The sequence below is a fragment of the Salmo trutta genome, chromosome 6, assembly GCF_901001165.1.
Source record: "Salmo trutta chromosome 6, fSalTru1.1, whole genome shotgun sequence".
Taxonomy (NCBI): Eukaryota; Metazoa; Chordata; class Actinopteri; order Salmoniformes; family Salmonidae; genus Salmo; species Salmo trutta.
The window spans coordinates 51,201,354-51,229,283 of record NC_042962.1 but is presented as its reverse complement, the minus strand read 5'-3'; the positions used below and the strand labels follow the sequence as shown (position 1 = coordinate 51,229,283).

At 40.5% G+C, this 27,930-nt stretch overlaps 4 gene segments (V, D, J or C); 3 read left to right on the top strand and 1 right to left on the bottom strand.

Moving 5' to 3' along the window:
• Positions 1 to 137: 137 nt before the first annotated feature.
• On the top strand, positions 138 to 1,981 carry LOC115195150 (Ig lambda-1 chain C region-like). The segment is given in 2 exon segments: positions 138 to 171; positions 1,385 to 1,981. Coding segments are annotated over 2 exon segments (354 nt in total).
• A 5,983-nt stretch (positions 1,982 to 7,964) lies between these two features.
• LOC115196200 (Ig kappa chain V-III region VH-like) lies at positions 7,965 to 8,994 on the bottom strand. The segment is given in 2 exon segments: positions 7,965 to 8,564; positions 8,726 to 8,994. Coding segments are annotated over 2 exon segments (387 nt in total).
• On the top strand, positions 8,776 to 10,297 carry LOC115195149 (Ig lambda-2 chain C region-like). The segment is given in 3 exon segments: positions 8,776 to 8,787; positions 9,165 to 9,270; positions 9,796 to 10,297. Coding segments are annotated over 3 exon segments (438 nt in total).
• A 13,270-nt stretch (positions 10,298 to 23,567) lies between these two features.
• LOC115195148 (Ig lambda-2 chain C region-like) lies at positions 23,568 to 26,632 on the top strand. The segment is given in 3 exon segments: positions 23,568 to 23,591; positions 25,497 to 25,602; positions 26,128 to 26,632. Coding segments are annotated over 3 exon segments (450 nt in total).
• The last annotated feature ends 1,298 nt before the right edge of the window (positions 26,633 to 27,930 follow it).

Here is a 27,930-nt window from a genome sequence, read left to right as displayed (position 1 = left end):
ATTTGATGAAAAACCATTGTACAGTGAATTTGGCTGAATTTAGGCCCAATTCAGAGACATCATTAATCAGAGTACACTCCACAGGTACATAAAGTGCTTAATTATTGTGGTTGTCTCACCTAGCTATCTTTAGAATAATGCACATAGATGCTCTGGACAAGTGTCTGCTAAGTGACTCAAATATAATGGTAATGTGAATGATAAAACATGAGTATTACTTGGTATAATTTTTCCTATATTAAGAGTGTCAAATACTGATCCTGTAATTGTATGTGAAGATGTGTAATGCTTTATGAGTATAATAAAGTTCTACAAAGCTGTGTGGAGCTATATGAGTGGTTCTGTTAGTGCAGGGTGTGTTCACTCTTGTGTGAAGGAGGTTTTTGTACGGCGTCTTAACTAGACTGTATCACTGTGGTACACGTTCGGTGGAGGGACCAAACTGCTGCTGAAAAGTAAGTGTTTTTTAAAGGAAACCCCAATATTAGTATTTATTTTAGAATGGAGGGTTTAGAATGCAAAATGTGGGAGACTTTCAGTTGTGCAGCCAAGCAACCTGTCTTTGAAAAAATACAAAAGAAACACATTTTTTATTCAAAGAGCTTTAATCAGGTTTAGTTCCCTGCTATGACACGTGAATTACACAGTGAATGTTATTAGAATAACATAAAAAGTTCTGATCCCTTTTATTGTCTGATATTATTGTAAAGTGGAATGACTTTAAATGGGAAATCTGTGATTACTACATACATTATGGGACTTTTAAATTAATGATATATACCAATTGATTCTTGAACAACATATATATATATATATTTAATATGCCTCATGAGCTTAGTTCAACTGCCGTACTCTTATCAGAACGCAAAATAGAATCATATTTTCTAAATTGTTTGTGAACAATATCATTTTAAACAAACACTATATAGCCTCAAAACATGGTTGAAATTACATTTTTTTAAATCTTATGGATGGCCAGTACTTGCATCCATAGTTCTGTCTATGAATTTGAGAGGTGTTACAGGTCTCCAGCTCCATCCCTCAGCTGTTTACCAAAAACACTGGTGGGGTTGGCTGCTTTGTTGTTGTTTGATCACCAGAGTATAAATGTACTTAATATCTGCTTTTAGCAGTGTTACTGAGTGATAAGATCGCTTAATGAATGGGATCCTTGTCCCTTTTACGGCAAAGATATTCCACAGGCTGTGAAAATATATGGCTAAATAAAAAATTTGCAACAGTGATGTACTTTGTCATTTATGTAATTGTTGTTGAGTTGTGAGGTGTTGTGTTCTCTGTGAACCTTAATAAGTTCTGTATTTTATAGAGCACTCTATTTCTCTCTCCTCTGGAATGTAACATTAAAACGTTCTCTCCTCTCCAGCTGGTCCTACTGTCAGTCCCACAGTGTCTCTGCTCCCCCCCTCCTCTGAGCAGCTCTCTGGGGGCTCTGCCTCACTGGCCTGCCTGCTGACTGGCTACTCCCCTCAGGGGGCGCTGGTAATCTGGGAGGTGGACGGGCTGGAGGTGAGCCAGGGGGTCGTGACCAGTCCAGAAGAAGAGAAGGAAGGCCTTTACAGACGCAGCAGCACCCTGACCCTGAGCAAGGCAGGCTGGGAGCAGGGAGAGCTCTACACCTGCAGGGTCTCCCACTTCCAACACACCCAGGCCTCCCCCCTTCGCAGGAGCCAGTGTCTGGTCTAGGACCTAGTGGAGGAGGCCCACAACAGGAGCTCTGTCTGGGGAACCAGGAGTAGACGAGGCTCTGGTCTTGTCTGGTGCCTGGTTGGAGCAGTAGTAGTGTGTTAGAGTGTTAGAGTAGTGTGCTGAGTAAACTCTAGTACTGCTGGGGAGACCACAGTCTGGGTAGTAATGTGTATTTTATAGACTACAGGAGACTTCTATGTGTTCTGTACTCAGACTGTTACTGTGATGTTGCTGTCTGTCTCAGTTCTAATAAAGTTGGATTTGGAAAATTAAATGATGAATGCGTTGACTAATTTATTTATTGTGACAACAAATGGAAACGTAGTTACAGTTGTTTGTAGTTTTAGTCATAACTTTATTCCTCTAAATGAGAGTAAGATATGTCATCTGTCCTGTAGTGACTGTTGTATGTGAGTTCTGCTGTTTCATGCTCAGTCTCTCTCTCTGTCTGTCTCTTTCTGCTCTATTTTGGGAGAAGCAAAACCATCCCACCATGACCATGCAAATCAGGGCTGCATTCAGTGAGGTAAAGCGTTTGACACGTTACAGATAGAAATACAATGAATAGAGCTAACACTCCATGTTCTATTTGACAGATAATTTCTATCTGAACATTCCAGAGGTGAAGGTCCATGGTGTGGTAGTAAAGTGGTGGTTTCTATATGGAGGTGAAGTTCTGGTTATGGTTGTGTAGAGGAGGTGGTTTGGTGAACTATGATCCTGTCATGAGTAACCAGAGTAACATTGTCCTGGTGTGGGACTGTCTAACGCTGTGTGAAGATCTTAAGTCTGTGTTCAGTGAACTAGTGTTTCATGTCATAGTCTGTTGCTCCTCAACACCTGCAGTAGGTCCCAGCCGGATCATTACAGTCTCTAGATGGTGTTCCAGACTGCAGGGTTTTTACTGTATAGATGAGGAGTTTAGGAGCCTGTCCAGGTTTCAGCAGGTACCAGCTCATGTCATCACCAATACCGGTTGAACATACAACAGCTTTGATAGACACAGTCTCTCCCAGATGAACAGACTTTGATTCATCAGCTTGATTCAGGACACGTTGTGCAGATGACTCTGAAATTGAAACGGGGAAATTAGCTTTGAATAGTCTTCAAAATCAACTTAAAAGGCATTGAAAATGTTTTCGATGTCCAAACATGTACAAGCCCATTAAAACCTGTTAAAACCAGTAGACCACAGGGAGAGATGCTGAGAGTTTCTCTCCCTGAGTCAGGAACCCCAGCGTAATCAGCAGTGGAATCAGTGATATCATCTTCATCATCATCATCATCTGTGGCTCTGAGAAGATAACAGACTGGACACAACAATGATAACACTGAAGTTTGTTTGTTTACCAGTAAAAGTAGTAGAAGAAGAAATTGGAATACTTCAAAATGGAGATGGCCTCAATGGCACTGCCTGTGCTCTCACAGACACTATAATGGGACAGATACAATAACGATGTGATCTATCTAAGCTTATGGTTCAGACAGGGTCAGTTGTTGGTGGAATTACAGACTGGGCCTGCAAGCTGTTTTATCGCTTTTTGACATTCATATCTAGATAGGTGAGACAAAAATACTATTTCAAGGGAGTAGGCCTAGTCACTTACTGGCACTGCAGTTTAAACATGCTGAAACAAGATCATCAATACAGTTGATCAGATCCTCTGATAAGGGACTGATATCTGATCCTACAGAAATAAATACAACTTTTAGAGCATATTATTCAGATTCATTCAGTTCCTCATATAGCTTTGATACTTCTGCTTGTCCACAGTTCCCGGAGAACCTTACGTTGCCCAAACTCTCTAAAGAAGAAACAGTTTTATTAGAGGAACCCAACACTTTATCTGAACTGAAAGCTGCTCTTTTAAATATGAAGAAAGATAAAGGGCCTGGTATTGATGGAATACCTCCTGAACTCATTCTCTACTTTTGGGATGACCTAGGACAAGTTATTCTTGAATCGCTTAACATTGCTATTGAAAAAAGACAATTCCCCAGAGACATCAATACAGATATTATATCCCTAACCCCTAAAGAAAGGAAAAGACCTCACAAACTGTCAAAATGTTCAGTCAATCAGTTTAATCTGAACAGAAATGAAGATGTATGCCAAAGTTCTAGCCATGCGCCTAGAGAAAGTTATTAACAAGATCATACGTCTTGAACAAACAGGGTTTATTAAGGGTAGTCAGGCAGCCGATAACATAAGCTGCATGTTTCATGTGGTTGCTGAGGCTTCCAGTCTGCATACACTGTGTGCTGTATTATCATTTTTTACATTTTAGTCATTTAGCAGACGCTCTTTTCCAGAGCAACTTACAGTAGTGAATGCATACATTTCATACATTTTTTTCTCCGCATTTGTCCCCCGTGGGGATTGAACTCACAACTCTGGCATTGCAAACACCATGCTCTACCAACTGAGCCACACACGGGACTGTGTGCAGATGCAGAGAAAGCCTTTGACCGCTTAGAGTGGGAATATTTATGGGTTGTTCTTGAACATTTCGTTTTCGGGGCAAAATATATACAAATGATTCGCACCATGTATGTGAATCTTTCTTCTGTTATATCTACAGGCACTACCCATTCTAATCCATTTACCATACAACCAGGATGTATATCTACTGACACTACCCATTCTAATCCATTTACCATACAACCAGGATATATATCTACAGGCACTACCCATTCTAATCCATTTACCATACAACCAGGATATATATTTACTGGCACTACCCATTCTAATCCATTTATCATACATCCAGGATATATATCTACTGGCACTACCCATTCTAATCCATTTACCATACAACCAGGATATATATCTACTGGCACTACCCATTCTAATCCATTTATCATACAACCAGGATATATATCTACTGGGACTACCCATGCTAATCCATTTATCATACAACCAGGATGTATATCTACAGGCACTACCCATTCTAATTCATTTACCATACAACCAGGATATATATCTACTGGCACTACCCATTCTAATCCATTTATCATACAACCAGGATATATATCTACTGGCACTACCCATTCTAACCCATTTAACATACAACCAGGATGTAAGCAAGTTTGCCCCGCATCCTCTTTGCTATTTGCTCTCTCTCTCTTGAACCACTTCCACAAAGCATACGTAAAAATTCTGCTTCCTCACATATCAAAATCAAATAAACTGAACAAGCAATATCTCTGTATTCAGATGACATACTGTTCTATGTGGCAAGTGCTCAAATATCCCTCCAGCCAATAATGTATATTTTCACAGCATTCAGCTCATGGTCTGGTTACAAGATCAACTGGTCTAAATCAGCTATACTTCCTCTTAACTCAGCTATGAGAAGCGTTCAACTACCACCCATGATTCCAGGGAAGAAACAAACCACCTACTTAGGCATTACCATATCCCAATCTATTGACACTACATTCAGGAAGAACTACTTAGAAACCTTTGAGAAGATCATAAAAGCCATAAAAAGATGGTCTGCTATGGTCACTTCTTTGCATACTAGAATCTCAATTATTCAAATGAATGTCCTCCCTTGTATCAATTTTATGAGTTCCATGTTACCACTGCTTCCTCCTGTATACTATTGGTCTAAACTTGACTGTGTCATAAAGAAGTTCATTTGGGGGAGAAAGAGACTGTCACGAATTTCCCCGGTACTGTTGCTCATTCTGTGCACCAGCTCCCGAGGTCTACGTCACCGGCCTCTAGGAATCACTGAACTGTCTCATTACGCACACCTGATTCCAATTCCCCTGATTAGTATGGTATATATGTGCCCTCTGTTCACCATTGTCTTGTGGGTTATTGTTCCCATTGGTCTTGTGAGTACATGTGTTTTGGCTTTCGTGCTGTGTGTACTTGTTATTACGGGACTCTTCCCCTGTATTTATTAGAGGTTTAAACTCGCTCTTTTGTTTGGGTTACATCCCTGTGTTTTTGTATATGTGTTTGTTTTGGGCTTCGTCCCCGTGCCTTTTCATGGCATGTTATATTTTTCGGTGGAGTATTAAAAACCCCTATTACATATTCCTGCACCTGTCTCCAATAATTTATACCACAGAGACCACAGATTAAATATGCAACACCACAGACAACAAAAGCATCAGGTGGACTTGTTTGGACCCATTATAGCATACTCAGTAAATGTGTGGAAAGCTACAGAGAAGCATATGAGATCTAATCTTAAATGGAATGCTTAGTGTGTAAGAAACCATTTATATCAGATTCTTGGTCTAAGAAGGGTGTTTATACTTTCAAAGACATATTCAATGTGAATTGACTCCTCAGTTTCCAGGAAATCCACCAGTGTTTTAATGTCCCAGGTTCATAATTTCTTCTTTACCTTCAACTCCGCCTATCCACGCCAGCCTATGGGGTCCCCTGGGGAGAAGAACCAACAGTACACCCATTGGTCAAACTTCCAACGGACAGACGCCCCTCAAAAGGAGTTGTTTCTGATAAAAAATATATATCTATAAATGTATTGTATGAATCCTATGAAATGAAATAATAACTTGATGTAAAAAAACAGGTGGCAACAAGAGTTTTCTGATTGGTTGTATCTTAATCACACTCCTCCCACTCGCTCTTTCTCTTCTCTTGGAACCATATGCCCAGCAGCTTGTAGCCGAGCACGGATAATACGACAAACTTTAACCAAACAAAATATTGTACCAGTATTGTAAAAAATGTTGCCCCCGCTTTTTCTCTCCAATTTCATCATATCCAATCTCGATCTTGTTCGAGTCATGCGTCCTCCGAAACATGACCCTACAAAACACACTCCTTAACAACCGCCAGCTTAACCAATGTGTTGGCGGAAACACCGTTCAACTGACGACGAAGTCAGCCTGCAGGCGCCCATCCTGCCACAAGGAGTCGCTAGAGCGCGAGAGGAGCCAAGTAAAGCCCCCCCGGCCAAACCCTCCCCTAACCTGGAAGACACTTGACAAATTGTGTGCCGCTCTATGGGACTCCCGGTCGGTTGTGACACAGCCTGGGATCGAACCTGGGTCTGTAGTGGCGCTTGTTTCACGCTTGATTTATCGCTTGTTTACTTGATGATAACATTTTGGTTTGATTTGTGTTTGTGTAGGCTACACAGCCGAAAATCAACAAGTTCAACATGGCGCCAAGACAACAATATTTGCCCATCTTCATAACACCTATGAAGCTTTTCAGAATGAAAATAACATTGTGACAGATCTCCTAGTTACGGGATACAGAGTTAATACATCGCTTCAGACTCCAGTGATATAAGGAATGGTAATGTGCTGTACTGCCCTAAACTTACTGGCATAGAGGCAAGGTGCAACCTTTCATATCTGACCTATGACCTTGCTAGCTCAGACATATCACCTGGAGGTGAATGTTGTCCTCTGACTGATGTCTAGTTTACTCAGGGTTAGGTCTGGGAGATGCCCCTGTGCGGTACAGGACAGGTACTGGTGGAGGCATTAGGAGGTTGTGTGTGTTTTTGAGCATGTGACTCTGAAACTGTTGACCTTTGCCACTGGCTGACCTGTCAGTGACCCTGGAGGTATTCTAGACTGGGATGAAGGACTTCCATCTGGCTCAGTGCTGATTCCTGACAGATTCATAATGAAACTGGCTCAGTGTTGAATCATGATGAATCTGGCTCAGTGCTGATTCCTGATGAATTCATGATGATTCTTCAGATGTAGATCACTAGTTATCTAATACTTCCTCATGCCATTCTAGTGGGCACTAGGGATGTAAAATTTAACCTTAGAAAATGGTGCTCTTGTCAACTAGTCTCTTTGGCAAGAAAACAAAAAGCTGACTAGAAAAAAATGACAGGCAGTCTGGTGGCATGTTGGGGTTGAACTGACTCTCTTCCCTGGGAACTGACCTCTGACTTTTTAATCTTTGACCTTTACCAGTCTGGCTGATGACCTGTGTCCAACCTCTTCCTGTCCACACCACACAAGATTAGTGCAGTGACCTATCAAATGACCTGTGACTGACATCTAACATCTGACTTTGATCTTTGACCTCCTCTGGTCTAGCGCTGGTGTCGTGTTAAGGATGGGAGAACATCTGGGGACTTCTCTATTCTGGGAGAGGGGCCATGCAAATCTAAGTTTCTGTTTCACAGGGCTCTCTCTCAGTCACACACAGTCATGCACTTACACACCCAATACTGCTCCACGGAAGTGTTGGCCAGCTGTGTGTGTCTGGTTGGTCAACCAAGCATTGAGGCACACCAACCTTTTTGCTTCACACATGATTTTATGTTGACATGATATGGATTATTCATCCTCAATAGGACTATTTCACCTGTATCTTTCTGATAAGGAGGATATTTGTAGACATGGGAGGTTGGGAGGGTTATGAAACTAGTTTGTAACCATTATTTCTTTGAGTTAGTAAAGAGGTTATACTTGGTGATGTCGTATAACAAGACCCTTAGTTCTGTGTTCAGAGGACCAGTGATGTGTGTCATTTCATGCAAGAGGTTTTTGTACGGCTCTAAATCACTGTGTGAAGATATATTTACTGTTGAGATAGTGGTAACTCTGACAGTAGTAAACTGCTGCATCTTCAGCCTGGACTCCACTGATGGTCAGAGTGAAGTCCCTCTCAGACCCACTGCCACTGAATCTAGCAGGAATCCCATCTAGCAGTGTCTTTGCGTATTTTATCAGGAGTTTGGGAGCTTCTCCAGGTCTCTGTTGATACCAGAACACATATTCATCTCCATCACTGTCTGTGTACACTTTAGGGTTGGTTGTACAGGTCAGAGTGACGGGGTCTCCTGGAGAAAATGTCACTACAGGAGGCTGAGTCACAGTCACCTGACCTCTGGATCCTGAAGAGGAAAAATATTAATTAATCAACAAGTATAAATAACAGAATTTATATTTCATCATATTATATCCATGGACATTTATTAATTGAGAGCCATTTCAATGATTATAGAAGGTACTCAACATGTCCTTTTTCCATAGTAAGAGTTATAAAACAACATACCTTTGAGGCAGCAGCAGATCAGTGTCCAGATGAAGATGGTGATCAGAGTCATGGTTGTCCTGGTTTCTGTTGTGTTGATGGACAGATCTCAGTCCTGCAGTCTGAAACTCACAGGACTATAAACACTCCTAGAGCACTGAAGCCTGAGCTGCCAATGCAAATCACCTCCTCTATGGAAATACCCTACCTCAGGACAGATGATGAAACTGTTAATGCATTGACATAAACACTATAATCTTAAACATTGAATACAATATCTTACCTAAATCTGTGGAAGAATTTAGTATTTAACATTTGTCAGATACATTTGATATCTCCAACATTTATATGTTATAGTCAAGAGTGAAATAATCTGTATATATGTGTGTGTGTGTTTTTTCACCTGCACATGGTGTTGTTGACAGACAATCAGTGGTAGGGTTGAATGTGTGTTGTGTAGAGAGTTACTGGTGTGTGTAAAGTGCAGGAGGTTTTTGTACGCCCGTTCAATGAGTCTGTATCACTGTGGTGGACTTTTGGTGGAGGCACCAAACTCATCGTTGACTGTAAGTACAAGAGAGTCATCATTATTATAATAGATTTATTTTAACATTTATTAAGTCCCAAAAAGTGATAATTAAGAAAAATGTGTAGATTTGGAAGTTTAATTTATTTATTTCAGATTATTTGCAATGTTTCCATATGCGCTGATGATCATTCAAGGACAAAAACGTAATCTACCAAACTCTGTAACAATAGTTTTAGTGTTTGATGTTTTTAAAAACACTAAACCAGTTTAGCAGCATTATTAAACATGTTATATTGTAAGCATGTAAGTTTAATATCTATACTGTAATTTAACACATCACTGACTGTAGTGTGTGGTCACGCTTCATAGATGTTATTGGAGGGAAGTGAAAGAGTCTGTAGAATATATATAAACAACCTGCCATTTTCACAGACACAATTTTATTTTATACAGTATCAGATTTGTTTCTTCATATTAAAGTTGTTGAAAGTTCTTCAAGGTTCTTGTCCAGTTTAACCCTTACATGTCATCTCTCCTTTCCCCCTCATCCTCTCTCTCCTAGTGGGTGTGGTACGTCCCTCCCTGACCGTCCTACTCCCCTCCAGTGAGGAGCAGGACCAGGGGAATGTGGTCCTAGCGTGCCTGGCCAACAAGGGCTTCCCGGAGGGCTGGAAGCTGGGTTGGAGGCTGGGGGCCGGGGGGGCCTTGCAGGGCAGCCAGAGCCTGGAGGTCCTGGAGAAGGACGGTCACTACAGCTGGAGCAGCAGCCTCACCCTCCCCACTGACCAGTGGAGGAAGGCTGGCTCAGTCACCTGTGAGGCCACCCTAAAGGACCAGACCCCCATCACTCACACACTGGAGCCACACCACTGTTCCCAGTAGACACCCTGTACACAGAGAACACCTACCTATCTGTCATTCTATCATTCTAAATATCTATCTAGAGCTTCAGCTCTGGTCATCAATCTGGGACTCTGCGTCTTTAAATATGTACCTGTGTTTTATTGCTTTGGCTTTTAGATTGGAAATGTTAACAAAATAAAATGCTTTGTTTTAATGTCGAATAAGGCGTCCCTGATTTTTATTATGAAAATTAATAGAAGTGAATATCTGTGGACTTGTGGTTGTTAAAATTGGCCTAAACTGCTCTGTAACAACATGGACATTAGAAGGTTGGTAGGGGTGAGGGAGGGTGAGGGAGGGTGGGTAGTGGGTAGAACACCTTGGGACAGTGAATATCTGGGGACAGGACCAGAACCACATCATCTGACCATTATAGACATGGGAGGGTTATAGGATATATCTGTTGGTTTTGATCATGACTAAACTATGTGGTGTGTTTGAGATTCATTTGTGAGTTGTAACCAGATGTTCTGTATGTTGTTAAAGTAGTGGTTATTTATGCTTAGTGATGTCATATAACCAGGACCTGAGTTGTGTTCAGTGAACCAGTGTTTCATGTCATAGTCTGTTGCTCCTCAACACCTGCGGTAGGCTCTAATGTACAGCAGTACAGTCTCTGTGCAGTCTGACTGAAGGAGGTTTTTGTACAACTATAAATCACTGTGCCTCCATATACACCCATACCATAGTAATCCCCTGCATCTTCAGCTTGGACATCAGTGATAGTAAGAGTGTACTCAGTACCTGATCTACTGCCACTGAATCTAGATGGTGTTCCAGACTGAAGGGTTTTTACTGTATAGATGAGCTTAGGAGCCTGTCCAGGGTTCAGCAGGTACCAGCTCATGTCATCATCAATACCTGAACCTCCTGTAGCACTGAGAGACACAGTCTTCCCAGACTGACAGACTTTGATTCGTCAGCTTGATTCAGGAAACAATTTGCAGATGACTCTGAAATAAAATAGTGGATAATTATATTTGATTAGTCACAATAATCCAACTAAAGGCATCGAAAACTTGTACAAACAGTGGCAAACTAGAAGCTGTCTGAATACGACCTTTCAGAAAGGTCAGAGACGTTCTCACCCTGAGTCAGGAACCCCGGCGTTATCAGCAGTGGAATCAGTGATTTCATCTTCATCGTTTTCATCATCAAAATCTGTGGCTCTGAGAGGAGTGAGCAGACTGGACCCAATGCTACTAACACTGAAGTTGTAAAGTGTCTGGACCAGTGAGATCTCAACAGCTATACAAAACACCACTCTATAGGCTGCTGGGTGTGTGAAACAGAGAAAGAGAAGGAGAGAGAAGGAGACACATAGAGAGAAAGACAGAGAGTAAGAGAGTGACTTATAACTCTCATATCTGTTATTTTGCTGTTAGCCGTGAGTCATTCCATCCTAAGGGGAATTTCAATCAAAGGATGATAACTATAGAGACATAGGCACAACCCCAAAATCAACGTTTGTCAGACATTATTATATTATACCTACATACCTACATATACCTACAGTCTTATGTAAAACTGAGTCCAAAATCCATTTGATTTCAGGATGAACCTCCCACTGTTATGCCATACCTCAAATGCTAATAGCCTGAATCGAAGACTTCACAAAATGTTATGGTACCTGTTTATCAATGGCTCTGATATTTGCAGGTTGATGGCGCTCTCTTGTGGTAAGGTGGTGTCATGCTGAAGTTCAGTTCAGACCATAGAGAATGATAGTGGACTCTAGATGGGGAAAAACAGTTTCTGCGTAGGGAAGATCTCAATTGCATATTCCTCTTGTCCTCTCTCCTCGTCTCCTTCTCAAAACCCAGACTAACTACAGGAAGCTAGAGTGGAAAGCATCTCGTTAACAGTTGCCATCCCAAGCCCTTACTCTAGTTCATAAAACAACCATTTGGTGCAAACATAACATAATCTTATAATTATGCTACCACATTTGCCATGGGGCAGAGAGAAAAATGAGTGGTTTTTATAGCTAATCTCATGCTATTGTACACATTTTCCAATGAGGCTGTTTACTAGTTCCTAGTTTCCTGCAATTCTAATTTTCTTTGCCTTGGCTTATGATGTGTTTATATCCTATCTGAGGATGGTGGTGTGACATGATGAGGTGGGACCCATTTTAGTAATTTAGCAGACGCTCGTATCCAGAGCGACTTACAGTAGTGAATGCATACATATCATTATTTTTTTTATGTACTGGGTTGTGAGAATCAAACCCACAAACCTGGTGTTGCAAACACCATTGCAAACACCATGCTCTACCAACTGAGCCACAGGGAGCCCATTATACGACACAATATCAGTACTTCCTGCATTTACAACTTGTCTAAGTCCTATCGTCGACTGATTTCAGACAGTGTATTGCTGTGGATTGGCTGCATTGTTTAAATGGAATGTGGGCATATTGGCAGTTAATTTGAACAATTAATGCAATCAATTCCTATAAAAATGTCTGACTAGTTAACAAAAATACAGTGCAGATACATTCTTCAAATTCATTATTTTACACAATATCCTGTTGGGGATAGGGGGCAGTATTTAAACGGCCGGATAAAAAACGTACCCGATTTAATCTGGTTACTACTCCTGCCCAGTAACTAGAATATGCATATAATTATTGGCTTTGGATAGAACACTCTAAAGTTTCTAAAACTGTTTGAATGGTGTCTGTGAGTATAACAGAACTCATATGGCAGGCAAAAACCTTAGAAGATTCCTTACAGGAAGTGGCCTGTCTGATCATTTCTTGCCCTCCTTGATCATCTCTATCCAAAACAGGGGATCTCTGCTGTTACGTGACACTTCCTACAGTTCCCATAGGCTCTCAGAAGGCGGGAAAAAGCTGAATGATGTAATTCCAGCCCCAGGCTGAAACACATTAGCGCTTTTGGCAAGTGCTCTATCAGAGGGCCATCAGACTGAGGCTCGTGCATGAGGGGATCCCATGCTTTTACTTTCGCTCTCTTTGTATTAAAAAACGATTTCCCGGTCGGAATATTATCGCTTTTTTACGAGAAAAATAGCATAAAAATTGATTTTAAACAGCGGTTGACATGCTTCGAAGTACGGTAATGGAATATTTAGAATTTTTTTGTCTCGAAATGCGTCGTGCTCGTCACCCTTCTTTACCATTCGGATAGTGTCTTGAACGCACGAACAAAACAGAGGATATTTGGATATAACTATGGATTATTTGGGACCAAACCAACATTTGTTATTGAAGTAGAAGTCCTGGGAGTGCATTCTGACGAAGAACAGGAAAGGTAATAACATTTTTCTTATTGTAAATCTGACTTTGGTGAGTGCTAAACTTGCTGGGTGTCTAAATAGCTAGCCCTGTGATGCCGGGCTATCTACTCAGAATATTGCAAAATGTGCTTTCACCGAAAAGCTATTTTAAAATCGGACATATCGAGTGCATAGAGGAGTTCTGTATCTATAATTCTTAAAATAATTGTTATGCTTTTTGTGAACGTTTATCGTGAGTAATTTAGTACATTTTTAGTAAATTCACCGGAAGTTTGCGGGGGGTATGCTAGTTCTGAACGTCACATGCTAATGTAAAAAGCTGGTTTTTGATATAAATATGAACTTGATTGAACAAAACATGCATGCATTGTATAACATAATGTCCTAGGTGTGTCATCTGATGAAGATCATCAAAGGTTAGTGCTGCATTTAGCTGTGGTTTGGGTTTTTGAGACATTATATGCTAGCTTGAAAAATGGGTGTCTGATTATTTCTGGCTGGGTACTCTGCTGACATAATCTAATGTTTTGCTTTCGTTGTAAAGCCTTTTTGAAATCGGACAGTGTGGTTAGATTAACGAGAGTCTTGTCTTTAAAATGGTGGAAAATAGTCATATGTTTGAGAAATTGAAGTAATAGCATTTCTAAGGTATTTGAATAACGCGCCACAGGATTCCACTGGCTGTTACGTAGGTGGGAGGATTTCGTCCCGCCGACCCTAGAGAGGATATCTTATCCAAGGTTGGGTAGGTTACTTTCTAACAGTTAATAATTACCTGTCCAAAATTGTAATCAGTAACATAAGTTTTGATTACCCAAACTCAGTAATGTAATCTGATTACATTCAGTTACTTTTAGATGACTTTCCCCTTAAGAGGCATTAGAAGAAGACAAAAATGTATGTTACCAATTAAACCACATCTATTACAGAATAAATCAATGTTAAAGTTTACATAGCTGGCCATATATGGATGTTAAACTTTACTTTATGGGTTGGTTATGTAGGCTTCTTCTAACCCATTGCTTTCTACTACAGGTAATAATATTATTTAACTATATCTTTACATTAAAAACCAAATTATTTCAGAATTCCAGTCATTCCAATATTTCTCCTCCAAATGTGAGTAAACTACAGCTCATGCGGTCTGTAGTCTCTCTCTCTCTCTCTCTCTCTCTCTCTTCTCACACACACACACACACACACACACACACACACACACACACACACACACACACACACACACACACACACACACACACACACACACACACACACACACACACACACACACACACACACACCCCCCCCTGGGGACAGAACGTCTCTATTCTGGGAGAAGCCATTTAGAAGATTAAAGACTTTAACACTCAATGTTCTTTTTGACAGATAATGATGTCTGTTACACAATGAATTTCTATCTGTCTCTCTCTCTGTCTGTCTCTTTCTGCTCTATTTTGGGAGAAGCAAAACCATCCCACCATGACCATGCAATTCAGGGCTGCATTCAATGAGGTAAAGCGTTTGAAACGTTACAGATAGAAATACAATGAATAGAGCTAACACTCCATGTTCTATTTGACAGAATTTCTATCTGAACATTCCAGAGGTGAAGGTCCATGGTGTGGTAGTAAAGTGGTGGTTTCTATATGGAGGTGAAGTTATGGTTATGGTTGTGTAGAGGAGGTGGTTTGGTGAACTATGATCCTGTCATGAGTAAACAGAGTAACATTGTCCTGGTGTGGGATTGTCTAAGTCTGTGTTCAGTGGACCAGCTTTCGATGTCATAGTCTGTTGTCCCTCAACACCTGCAGTAGGTCCCAGCTGCAGTCTGACTGAGGGAGGTTTATGTATGACTCTAAATCACAGTGTGAACACTGGACCACTGTGGTAACTCTGACAGATGTAAACTGCTGCATCTTTTGTTTGAGCTCCACTGATGGTCAGGTCACCTCCTCTACCACTGAATCAAGCTGGAGGCCCTGTGTATATCAACAGTGTAGGAGCTTCTCCTTTTCTCTGCTGATACCATGCTCTGCGACAACCTCCATCTGAATATATTGTAACTGAAGGATTGGTTGTACAGGTCAGAGTGATGGTGTCTCCTGGAGAAAATGAAACTTCACGAGGTTGAGTCACAATATACTGGCTGCTGGATCCTGAAGACAAACAATAAGTCACATATTCCAGATAAGGTTGAATATTTTACAATGTAAAAGTAATGCAGGTTCTGATATTGATACAGTGGGATTGATATCAAAGATGCTATCTAATCTAATGATTAATATTTCCAAAGGTTGTTAAATGTCCCAGACCTTTGAGGCAGCAAAAGACCAGTGTCCAGATGAAGATGGTGATCAGAGTCATGGTTGTCCTGGTTTCTGTTGTGTTGATGGACAGATCTCAGTCCTCCAGTCTGAAACTCACAGGGCTATAAACACTCCCAGAGCACTGAAGCCTGAGCTGCCAATGCAAATCACCTCCTCTATGGAAATACCCTACCTCAAGACAGATGATGATACTGTTAATGCAATGACATAAACACTATAATCTTAAACACGGAAGAATATAGCTGACCTAAATCTGTGGGAAGACCTGTAATTGACCATAGAATTTAGTTACATGTAAGTGTATTCATTCAATACTAGTGTATTGCTATTCTATACTGGCTATTCTAGACTTTTTGCTAAAATGGCGTCATGCTGAAGTTCAGTTCAGGCCATAAAGAATGATCGAGGCCTAAGATGGATGTAACTGTTTTTGCATGGACATTGCCTTTGAGGTATTCCACCATTTTGAAGTAGTCAACTGAGTGGTACTTCCTGTGGGTTAAGGAATGATCACATAATTCCATCCAGGTCATCAGGAGGGATCAGCCGATGAATTATACTCATGAGGAAACATTACATTACAGCAGGGGGCAGTAAATCACCAACCTTGGCTCTAAAAGCTGTTCAAACAACACAGTCTAGGTGACAGTTTGCACCCTGTCAGTTTGTTTACCAGTAAAAGTAGTAGAAGAAGAAAATGGACTACTTCAAAATGAAGATGGCCTCAATGGCACTGCCTATGCTCTCACAGACACTATAATGGGACAGATACAATAACGATGTGATCTATCTAAGTGTATGGTTCAGACAGAAAATAAAGAGTTATTAGTCAAACAGTTTCAGGGTCAGCTGTTGGTGGAATTACAGACTGGGCCTCCAAGCACTTTTATCGCTTTTTGACATTCATATCTAGATAGGTGCAACAAAAATACTATTTCAAGGGAGTAGGCCTAGTCACTTACTGACACTGCAGTTTAAACATGCTGAAACAAGATCATCAATACAGTTGATCAGATCCTCCACTAAGGGACTGATATCTGATCCTACAGAAATAAATACAACTTTTAGAGCATATTATTCAGATTCAATCAGTACCTCATATAGCTTTGATACTTCTGCTTGTCCGCAGTTCCTGGAGAACCTTACGTTGCCCAAACTGTCTAAAGAAGAAACAGTTGTATTAGAGGAACCTGACACTTTATCTGAACTGAAAGCTGCTCTTTTAAATATGAAGAAAGATAAAGGGCCTGGTATTGATGGAATACCTCCTGAACTCATTCTCAACTTTTGGGATGACCTAGGACCAGTTATTCTTGAATCGCTTAACATTGCTATTGAAAAAAGACAATTCCACAGAGACATCAATACAGCTATTATATCCCTAACCCCTAAAGAAAGGAAAAGACCTCACAAACTGTGCAAATGTTCAGCCAATCAGTTTAATCTGAACAGAAATGAAGATGTATGCCAAAGTTCTAGCCATGCGCCTGGAGAAAGTTATTAACAAGATCATACGTCCTGAACAACCAGGGTTTATTAAGGGTAGTCAGGCAGCCGATAACATAAGCTGCATGTTTCATGTGGTTGCTGAGGCTTCCAGTCTGCATACACTGTGTGCTGTATTATCATTTTTTGCATTTTAGTCATTTATCAGACGTTCTTTTCCAGAGCAACTTACAGTAGTGAATGCATACATTTCATACATTTTTTTCTCTGCATTTGTCCCCCGTGGGGATCAAACTCACAACCCTGGCATTGCAAACACCATGCTCTACCAACTGAGCCACACACGGGACTGTGTGCAGATGCAGAGAAAGCCTTTGACCGCTTAGAGTGGGAATATTTATGGGTTGTTCTTGAACATTTCGTTTTCGGGGCAAGATATATACAAATGATTTGCACCATGTATGTGAATCTTTCTTCTGTTATATCTACAGGCACTACCCATTCTAATCCATTTACCATACAACCAGGATTTATATCTACTGACACTACCCATTCTAATCCATTTACCATACAACCAGGATATATATTTACTGGCACTACCCATTCTAATCCATTTATCATACATCCAGGATATATATCTACTGGCACTACCCATTCTAATCCATTTACCATACAAACAGGATATATATCTACTGGCACTACCCATTCTAATCCATTTATCATACAACCAGGATGTATATCTACTGGGACTACCCATTCTAATCCATTTATCATACAACCAGGATATATATCTACTGGGACTACCGGTGCTAATCCATTTATCATACAACCAGGATGTATATCTACAGGCACTACCCATTCTAATCCATTTACCATACAACCAGGATATATATCTACTGACACTACCCATTCTAATCCATTTACCATACAACCAGGATATATATTTACTGGCAGTACCCATTCTAATCCATTTATCATACATCCAGGATATATATCTACTGGCGCTACCCATTCTAATCCATTTACCATACAACCAGGATATATATCTACAGACACTACCCATTCTAATCCATTTACCATACAACCAGGATGTATATCTACTGGCACTACCCGTTCTAATCCATTTACCATACAACCAGGATGTATATCTACAGGCACTACCCATTCTAATCCATTTACCATACAACCAGGATGTATATCTACAGGATCTACCCATTCAAATCCATTTACCATACAACCAGGATATATATCTACAGACACTACCCATTCTAATCCATTTACCATTCAACCAGGATGTATATCTACAGGCACTACCCATTCTAATCCATTTATCATACAACCAGGATATATATCTACTGGCACTACCCATTCTAATCCATTTACCATACATCCAGGAAGTTTATCTACTGGGACTAGCCATTCTAATCCATTTACCATACAACCAGGATATATATATATACAGGCACTACCCATTCTAATCCATTTATCATACAACCAGGATATATATCTACTGGCACTACCCATTCTAATCCATTTACCATACATCCAGGAAGTTTATCTACTGGGACTAGCCATTCTAATCCATTTACCATACAACCAGGATATATATATATATACAGGCACTACCCATTCTAATCCATTTATAATACATCCAGGATATATATCTACAGACACTACCCATTCGAATCCATTTACCATACAACCAGGATATATATCTACAGACACTACACATTCTGATCCATTTTTCATACAACCAGGATATATATCTACAGCCACTACCCATTCTAATCCATTTACCATACAACCAGGATGTTTTTCTACTGGGACTACCCATTGAAATCCATTTACCATACAACCAGGATGTATATATACTGGGACTACACATTCTAATCCATTTATCATACAACCAGGATATATATCTACAGGCACCACACATTCTAATCCATTTACCATACAACCAGGATATATATCTACTGGGACTACCCATTCTGATCCATTTATCATACAACCAGGACATATATTTACAGGAACTACACATTCTAATCCATTTACCATACAACCAGGATATATATCTACTGGCACTACCCATTCTAATCCATTTATCATACAACCAGGATACATATCTACTGGGAATACCCATTCAAATCCATTTACCATACTACCAGGATATATATCTACAGGCACTACCCTTTCTAATCCATTTACCATACAACCAGGATGTTTATGTACTGGGACTACCCATTCTAATCCATTTATCATACAACCAGGATATATATCTACTGGCACTACCCATTCTAATCCATTTACCATACATCCAGGAAGTTTATCTACTGGGACTAGCCATTCTAATCCATTTACCATAAAACCAGGATATATATCTACTGGCACTACCCATTCTAATCCATTTACCATACATCCAGGAAGTTTATCTACTGGGACTAGCCATTCTAATCCATTTACCATACAACCAGGATATATATATATACAGGCACTACCCATTCTAATCCATTTATCATACAACCAGGATATATATCTACAGACACTACCCATTCGAATCCATTTACCATACAACCAGAAAACATATCTACAGGCACTACCCATTCTAATCCATTTACCATACAACCAGGATATATATCTACAGACACTACACATTCTGATCCATTTTTCATACAACCAGGATATATATCTACTGGCACTACCCATTCTAATCCATTTACCATACAACCAGGATGTTTATCTACTGGGACTACCCATTCTAATCCATTTATCATACAACCAGGATATATATCTACTGGTACTACCCATTCTAATCCATTTACCATACAACCAGGATATATATCTACAGGCGCTACCCATTCTAATCCATTTATCATACAACCAGGATATATATCTACTGGGACTACCCATGCTAATCCATTTACCATACAACCAGGATATATATCTACTGGCACTACCCATGCTAATCCATTTATCATACAACCAGGATGTTTATCTACTGGCACTACCCATGCAAATCCATTTATCATACAACCAGGATATATATCTACTGGGACTACCCATGCTAATCCCTTTACCATACAACCAGGATGTTTATCTATTGGGACTACTCATGCTAATCCATTTACCAAACAATCAGGATGTTTATCTATTGGGACTACCCATTCTAATCCATTTATCATACAACCAGGATATATATCTACAGGCACTACCCATTCTAATCCATTTATCATACAACCAGGATATATATCTACAGGCACTACCCATTCTAATCCATTTACCATACAACCAGGATGTAAATAAGTTTGTCCCGCATCCCCTTTGCTATTTGCTCTCTCTCTTGAACCGTACCACAAAGCATACATAAACATTTTGCATCCTCACATATAAACATCTAATAAACTGAACAAGCAATTTCTCTGTATTCAGATGACATACTGTTTTACGTTACAAGCGCACAAATATCCCTCCAGCCAATATTGTTTATTTTCACAGCATTCAGCTCATGGTCTGGTTACAAGATCAACTGGTCTAAATCAGCTCTACTTCCTCTTAACTCATCTATGGGAAGTGTTCAACTACCACCCATGATACCAGGGAAGAAACAAACCACCTACTTAGGCATTACCATATCCCAATCTATTGACACTACATTCAGGAAGAACTACTTAGAAACCTTTGAGAAGATCAAAAAAGACATAAAAAGATGGTCTGCTATGGCCACTTCTTTGCATGCTAGAATCTCAAATATTCAAATGAATGTCCTCCCTTGTATCAATTTTATGAGTTCCATGTTACCACTGCTTCCTCCTATAGACTATTGGTCTAAACTTGACTCTGTCATAAAGAAGTTCATTTGGGGGAGAAAGAGACTGTCACGAATTTCCCCGGTACTGTTGCTCATTCTGTGCACTGGCTCCCGAGGTCTACGTCACCGGCCTCTAGGAATCACTGAACTGTCTCATTACGCACACCTGATTCCAACTTCCCTGATTAGTATGGTATATATGTGCCCTCTGTTCACCGTTGTCTTGTGAGAACATGTGTTTTGGCTTTTGTGCTGTGTGCACTTGTTATTACGGGACTCTTCCCCTGTATTTATTAGAGGTTTAAACTCGCTCTTTTGTTCGGGTTACATCCCTGTGTTTTTGTATATGTGTTTGTTTTGGGCTTCGTCCCCGTGCCTTTTCATGGCATGTTGTATTTTTCGGTGGAGTATTAAAAACCCCTATTACATATTCCTGCACCTGTCTCCAATAATTTATACCACAGAGACCACAGATTAAATATGCAGCACCACAGACAACAAAAGCATCAGGTGGACTTATTGTTTGGACCCAATATAGCATACTCAGTAAATGTGTGGAAAGCTACAGAGAAGCATATGAGATCTAATCTTAAATAGAATGCTTAGTGTGTAAGAAACCATTTACATCAGATTCTTGGTCTAAGAAGTGTATTTATACTTTCAAAGACATATTCAATGTGAATGGACTCCTCAGTTTTCAGGAAATCCACCAGTGTTTTAATGTCCCAGGTTCTTCATTTCTTCTTTACCTTCAACTACGCCTATCCACGCCAGCCTATGGGGTCCCCTGGGGAGCAGAATTAGCAGTACACCCATTGGTCAAACTTCCAACAGACAGGCGCCCCTCAAAAGGAGTTGTTTCTGATATCTATAGTCAAATAATTCTTGCAGCCAAAAACCATTATGTCTGTCCACTGTATTGGAAAATGATTTTAGACTTTCTGACGGACAAATAAATTGGGAGACAGTATGGAAAAATATATTTGGATCATCTAGATACCCCAATCACCAATTCATTAAAACATTTGCCGTAGAACAGATCTAACACCTCAAAGACATCACATGGGTATTAGTCCATCACCATTGTGAGTTCTGCTCCACAGGGGATCTCGGTACTTTTCAGCATGTGCTGTGGAAATGCCCAGGGGTGGTTGCATTCTGGGGGAAAGTCAACAATGTCATCTCTGTACTTAGATAAAATACTGCCATTAGATCCAATAGGGATGTTGCTTTGTGATGACTCTGATTGGCACTTGTCAGAACACCAATAGAGAGTGTGGTTGGCAGGAACCACAGTTGCTAAGAAAATTATTGTACAAAGGTGGATTTCACATCATCAGTTACCATTGTAACAATGGCTGCTCACATTTAAGGAAATTGTACTTATGGAGCTCTCCACGGCCAGGATCCATAGGGCCGAGGTGTCCACTGGACACATGGAAAAAAGCAGCAGGGGATATTTCTGAACCCTTAACCAACGAGCCTTACGTCCATGAATGTGTATCGGTGATTTGTTACTATATATGAGGCTATATGATGTATTGTTCAGTAGACTTACTTTGTAACGTTTATTTGACATGCTATCAGATTGCCGGTGGGGAGTGGGGGTTTAAAAAATATATCTATAAATGTATTGTATGAATCCTATGAATATAAATTATAACTTGATGTAAAAAAACTGGTGGCAACAAGAGTTTTCTGATTAATTGTATCTTAATCACACTCCTCCCACTCGCTCTTTCTCTTCTACTGGAACCATATGCCCAGAATCTTGTAGCCGAGCACGGATAATACGACAAACTTTAACCAAACAAAATATTGTACCAGTATTTAAAAAAATGTTGCCCCGCTTTTTGTCCCCAATTTAATCATATCCAATCTCGATCTTGTCTCATCGCTGCAACTCCCCAACGGGCTCGGGAGAGGCGAAGTTCGAGTCATGCGTCCTCCGAAACATGACCCTACAAACCACACTCCTTAACAACCGCCAGCTTAACCAATGTGTTGGCGGAAACACCGTTCAACTGACGACGAAGTCAGCCTGCAGGCGCCCATCCTGCCACAAGGAGTCGCTAGAGCGCGAGAGGAGCCAAGTAAAGCCCCCCCAGGCCAAACCCTCCCCTAACCTGGAAGACACTTGGCCAATTGTGCGCCGCCCTACGGGACTCCCGGTCGGTTGTGACACAGCCTGGGATTGAACCTGGGTCTGTAGTGACGCTTGTTTCACGCTTGATTTATTGCTTGTTTAATTGACGATAACATTTTGGTTTGATTTGTGTTTGTGTAGGCTACACAGCCGAAAATCAACAAGTTCAACATGGCGCGACGACAACAATGTTTGCCCATCTTCATAACCACTATGAAGCTTTTCTGAATGAAAATAACATTGTGACAGATCTCCTAGTTACGGGATACAGAGAAAATACATCGCTTTAGACTCCAGTGATATAAGGAATGGTAATGTGCTGTAATGCCCTAAACTTACTGGCATAGAGGCAAGGTGCAACCTTTCATATCTGACCTATGACCTTGCAAGGTCAGACATATCACTCTGGAGGTGAATGTTGTCCTCTTACTGATGTCTGGGAGATGCCCCAGTGCGGTACAGGACAGGTACTGGTAGAGGCATTTGGAGGTTGTGTGTGTTTCTGAGCATATGACTCTGAAACTGTTGACCTTTGCCACTGGCTGACCTGTCAGTGACCCTGGAGGTATTCCAGACTGGGATGAAGGACTTCCATCTTGCTCAGTGCTGATTCCTGATGAATTCATGATGATTCTTCAGATGTAGATCACTAGTTATCTAATACTTCCTCATGCCATTCTAGTGGGCACTAGGGATGTAAAATTTGACCTTAGAAAATGGTGCTCTTGTCAACTAGTCTCTTTGGCAAGAAAACTCAAAGCTGACTACAATAAAGTGACAGGCAGTCTGGTGGCATGTTGGGGTTGAACTGACCTCTGACTTTTTAATCTTTGACCTTTACCAGTCTGGCTGATGACCTGTGTCCAATCTCTTCCTGTGCACACCACACAAGATTAGTGCAGTGACCTATAAAATGACCTGTGACTGACATCTAACCTCTGACTTTGATCTTTGACCTCCTCTGGTCTATCGTTGGTGTCGTGTTAAGGATGGGGGAACATCTGGGGACTGTTCTATTCTGGGATCGGGGCTATGCAAATCTAAGTTTCTGTTTCACAGGGCTCTCTCTCAGTCAAACACAAGCATGCACTTACACACCCAATACTGCTCCACGGAAGTGTTGGCCAGCTGTGTGTGTCTGGTTGGTCAACCAAGCATTGAGGCACACCAACCTTTTTGCTTCACACATGATTTTATGTTGACATGATATGGATTATTTATCCTCAATAGGACTATTTCACCTGTATATTTCTGATAAGGAGGATATTTGTAGACATGGGAGGTTGGGAGGGTTATGAAACTAGTTTGTAACCATTATTTCTTTGAGTTAGTAAAGAGGTTATACTTGGTGATGTCGTATAACAAGACCCTTAGTTCTGTGTTCAGTGGACCAGTGATGTGTGTCATTTTGTACTGGAGGTTTTTGTACGGCTCTAAATCACTGTGTGAAGATATTTTTACTATTGAGATAGTGGTAACTCTGACAGTAGTAAACTGCTGCATCTTCAGCCTGGACTCCACTGATGGTCAGAGTGAAGTCCCTCTCAGACCCACTGCCACTGAATCTAGCAGGAATCCCATCTAGCAGTTTCTTTGCGTATTTTATCAGGAGTTTGGGAGCTTCTCCAGGTCTCTGTTGATACCAGAAAGCACCCTCATCTCCATCATCCCATTTGTACACTTTAGGGTTGGTTGTACAGGTCAGAGTGACGGGGTCTCCTGGAGAAAATGTCACTACAGGAGGCTGAGTCACAGTCACCTGACCTCTGGATCCTGAAGAGGAAAAATATTAATTAATCAACGAGTATAAATAAGAAATCATTTATATTTCATAATATTGAATCCAGGTACATTTATTAATTGAGAGCCATTTCAAAGATTATAGAAGGTACTCAACAATATGTCATTTTCCATAGTAAGAGTTATAAACAACAGACCTTTGAGGCAGCAGCATATCAGTGTCCAGATGAAGATGCTTATCAGAGTCATGGTTGTCCTGGTTTCTGTTGTGCTGATGGACAGATCTCAGTCCTCCAGTCTGAAACTCACAGGGCTATAAACACTTCCAGAGCACTGAAGCCTGAGCTGCCAATGCAAATCACCTCCTCTATGGAAATACCCTAACTCAGGACAGATGATGAAACTGTTAATGCAATGACATAAACACTATAATCTTAAACATTGAATACAATATCTTACCTAAATCTGTGGAAGAATTTAGTATTTAACATTTGTCAGATGTATTTGATATCTCCAACATTTATATTTTATAGTCAAGGATGAAATAATCTGCATATGTGTGTGTGTTTTTTCACCTGTATATGGTGTTGTTGACAGACAATCAGTAGTAGGGTTGAATGTGTGTTGTGTAGAGAGTTACTGGTGTGTGTAAAGTGCAGGAGGTTTTTGTACGTCCGTTCAATGAGTCTGTATCACTGTGGTGGACTTTTGGTGGAGGCACCAAACTCATCGTTGACTGTAAGTACAAGAGATTATTCATTATTATAATAGATTTATTTTAACATTTATTAAGTCCCAAAAAGTGATAATTAAGAAAAATTTGTAGATTTGGAAGTTTAATTTATTTATTTCAGATTATTTGCAATGTTTCCATATGCGCTGATGATCATTCAAGGACAAAAACATAATCTACCAAACTCTGTAACAATAGTTTTAGTGTTTGATGTCTTTAAAAACACTGAACCAGTTTAGCAGGATTATTAAGCATTTTATATTGTAAGCATGTAAATTTAATATCTATACTGTAATTTAACACATCACTGACTGTAGTGTGTGGTCACGCTTCATAGATGTTATTGGAGGGAAGTGAAAGAGTCTGTAGAATATATATAAACAACCTGCCATTTTCACAGACACAATTTTATTTTATACAGTATCAGATTTGTTTCTTCATATTAAAGTTGTTGAAAGTTCTTCAAGGTTCTTGTCCAGTTTAACCCTTACATGTCATCTCTCCTTTCCCCCTCATCCTCTCTCTCCTAGTGGGTGTGGTACGTCCCTCCCTGACTGTCCTACTCCCCTCCAGTGAGGAGCAGGGCCAGGGCAATGTGGTCCTAGCGTGCCTGGCCCACAAGGGCTTCCCGGAGGGCTGGAAGCTGGGTTGGAGGCTGGGGGTCGGGGGGGCATTGCAGGGCAGCCAGAGCCTGGAGGTCCTGGAGAAGGACGGTCACTACAGCTGGAGCAGCAGCCTCACCCTCCCCACTGACCAGTGTTGGAAGGCTGGCTCAGTCACCTGTGAGGCCACCCTAAAGGACCAGACCCCCGTCACTCACACACTGGAGCCACACCACTGCTCCCAGTAGACACCCTGTACACAGAGAACACCTACCTATCTGTCATTCTATCATTCTAAATATCTATCTAGAGCTTCAGCTCTGGTCATCAATCTGGGTCTCTGCGTCTTTAAATCTGTACCTGTGTTTTATTGCTTTTGCTTTTAGATTGGAAATGTTAACAAAATAAAATGCTTTGTTTTAATGTCGAACAAGGTGTCCCTGATTTGTATTATAAAATAAATATAAGTGAATATCTGTGAACTTGTGGTTGTTAAACAAAGACTAAACTGCTCTGTAACAACATGGACATTAGAAGGTTGGTAGGGGGTGAGGGAGGGTGAGGGAGGGAGTGTGGGTAGTGGGTAGTGGGGACAGTGAATATCTGGGGACAGGACCAGAACCACATCATCTGACCATTATAGACATGGGAGGGTTATAGGATATATCTGTTGGTTTTGATCATGACTAAACTATGTGGTGTGTTTGAGATTCATTTGTGAGTTGTAACCAGATGTTCTGTATGGTGGTAAAATAGTGGTTATTTATGCTTGGAGATGTCATATAACCAGGACCTGAGTTGTATGTTCAGTGAACCAGTGTTTCATGTCATAGTCTGTTGCTCCTCAACACCTGCAGTAGGTTCTAATGTACAGCAGTACAGTCTCTGTGCCTCCATTTACACCCATACCATTGTAATCTCCTGCATCTTCAGCTTGGACATCAGTGATAGTAAGAGTGTACTCAGTACCTGATCTACTGCCACTGAATCAAGATGGTGTTCCAGACTGAAGGGTTTTTACTGTATAGATGAGGAGTTTAGGAGCCTGTCCAGAGTTCAGCAGGTACCAGCTCATGCCATCACCAATACCGGTTGAACTTGCAACAGCTTTGATCGACTCTCTCCCAGACGAACAGACTTTGATTCATGAGCTTGATTCAGTAAACGTTGTGCAGATGACTCTGATGACAACCAGGATGTATATCTACAGGCACTACCCATTCTAATCCATTTACCATACAACCAGGATATATATTTACTGGCACTACCCATTCTAATCCATTTATCATACATCCAGGATATATATCTACTGGCACTACACATTCTAATCCATTTACCATACAACCAGGATATATATCTACAGGCACTACCCATTCTAATCCATTTATCATACAACCAGGATATATATCTACTGGCACTACCCATTCTAATCCATTTATCATACAACCAGGATATATATCTACTGGCACTACCCATTCTAATCCATTTATCATACAACCAGGATATATATCTACAGGCACTACCCATTCTAATCCTTTTACCATACAACCAGGATGTATATCTACTGGTACTACCCATTCTAATCCATTTACCATACAACCAGGATATATATCTACTGGCACTACCCATTCTAATCCATTTATCATACAACCAGGATATATATCTACTGGGACTACCCATGCTAATCCATTTTTCATACAACCAGGATATATATCTACAGGCACTACCCAT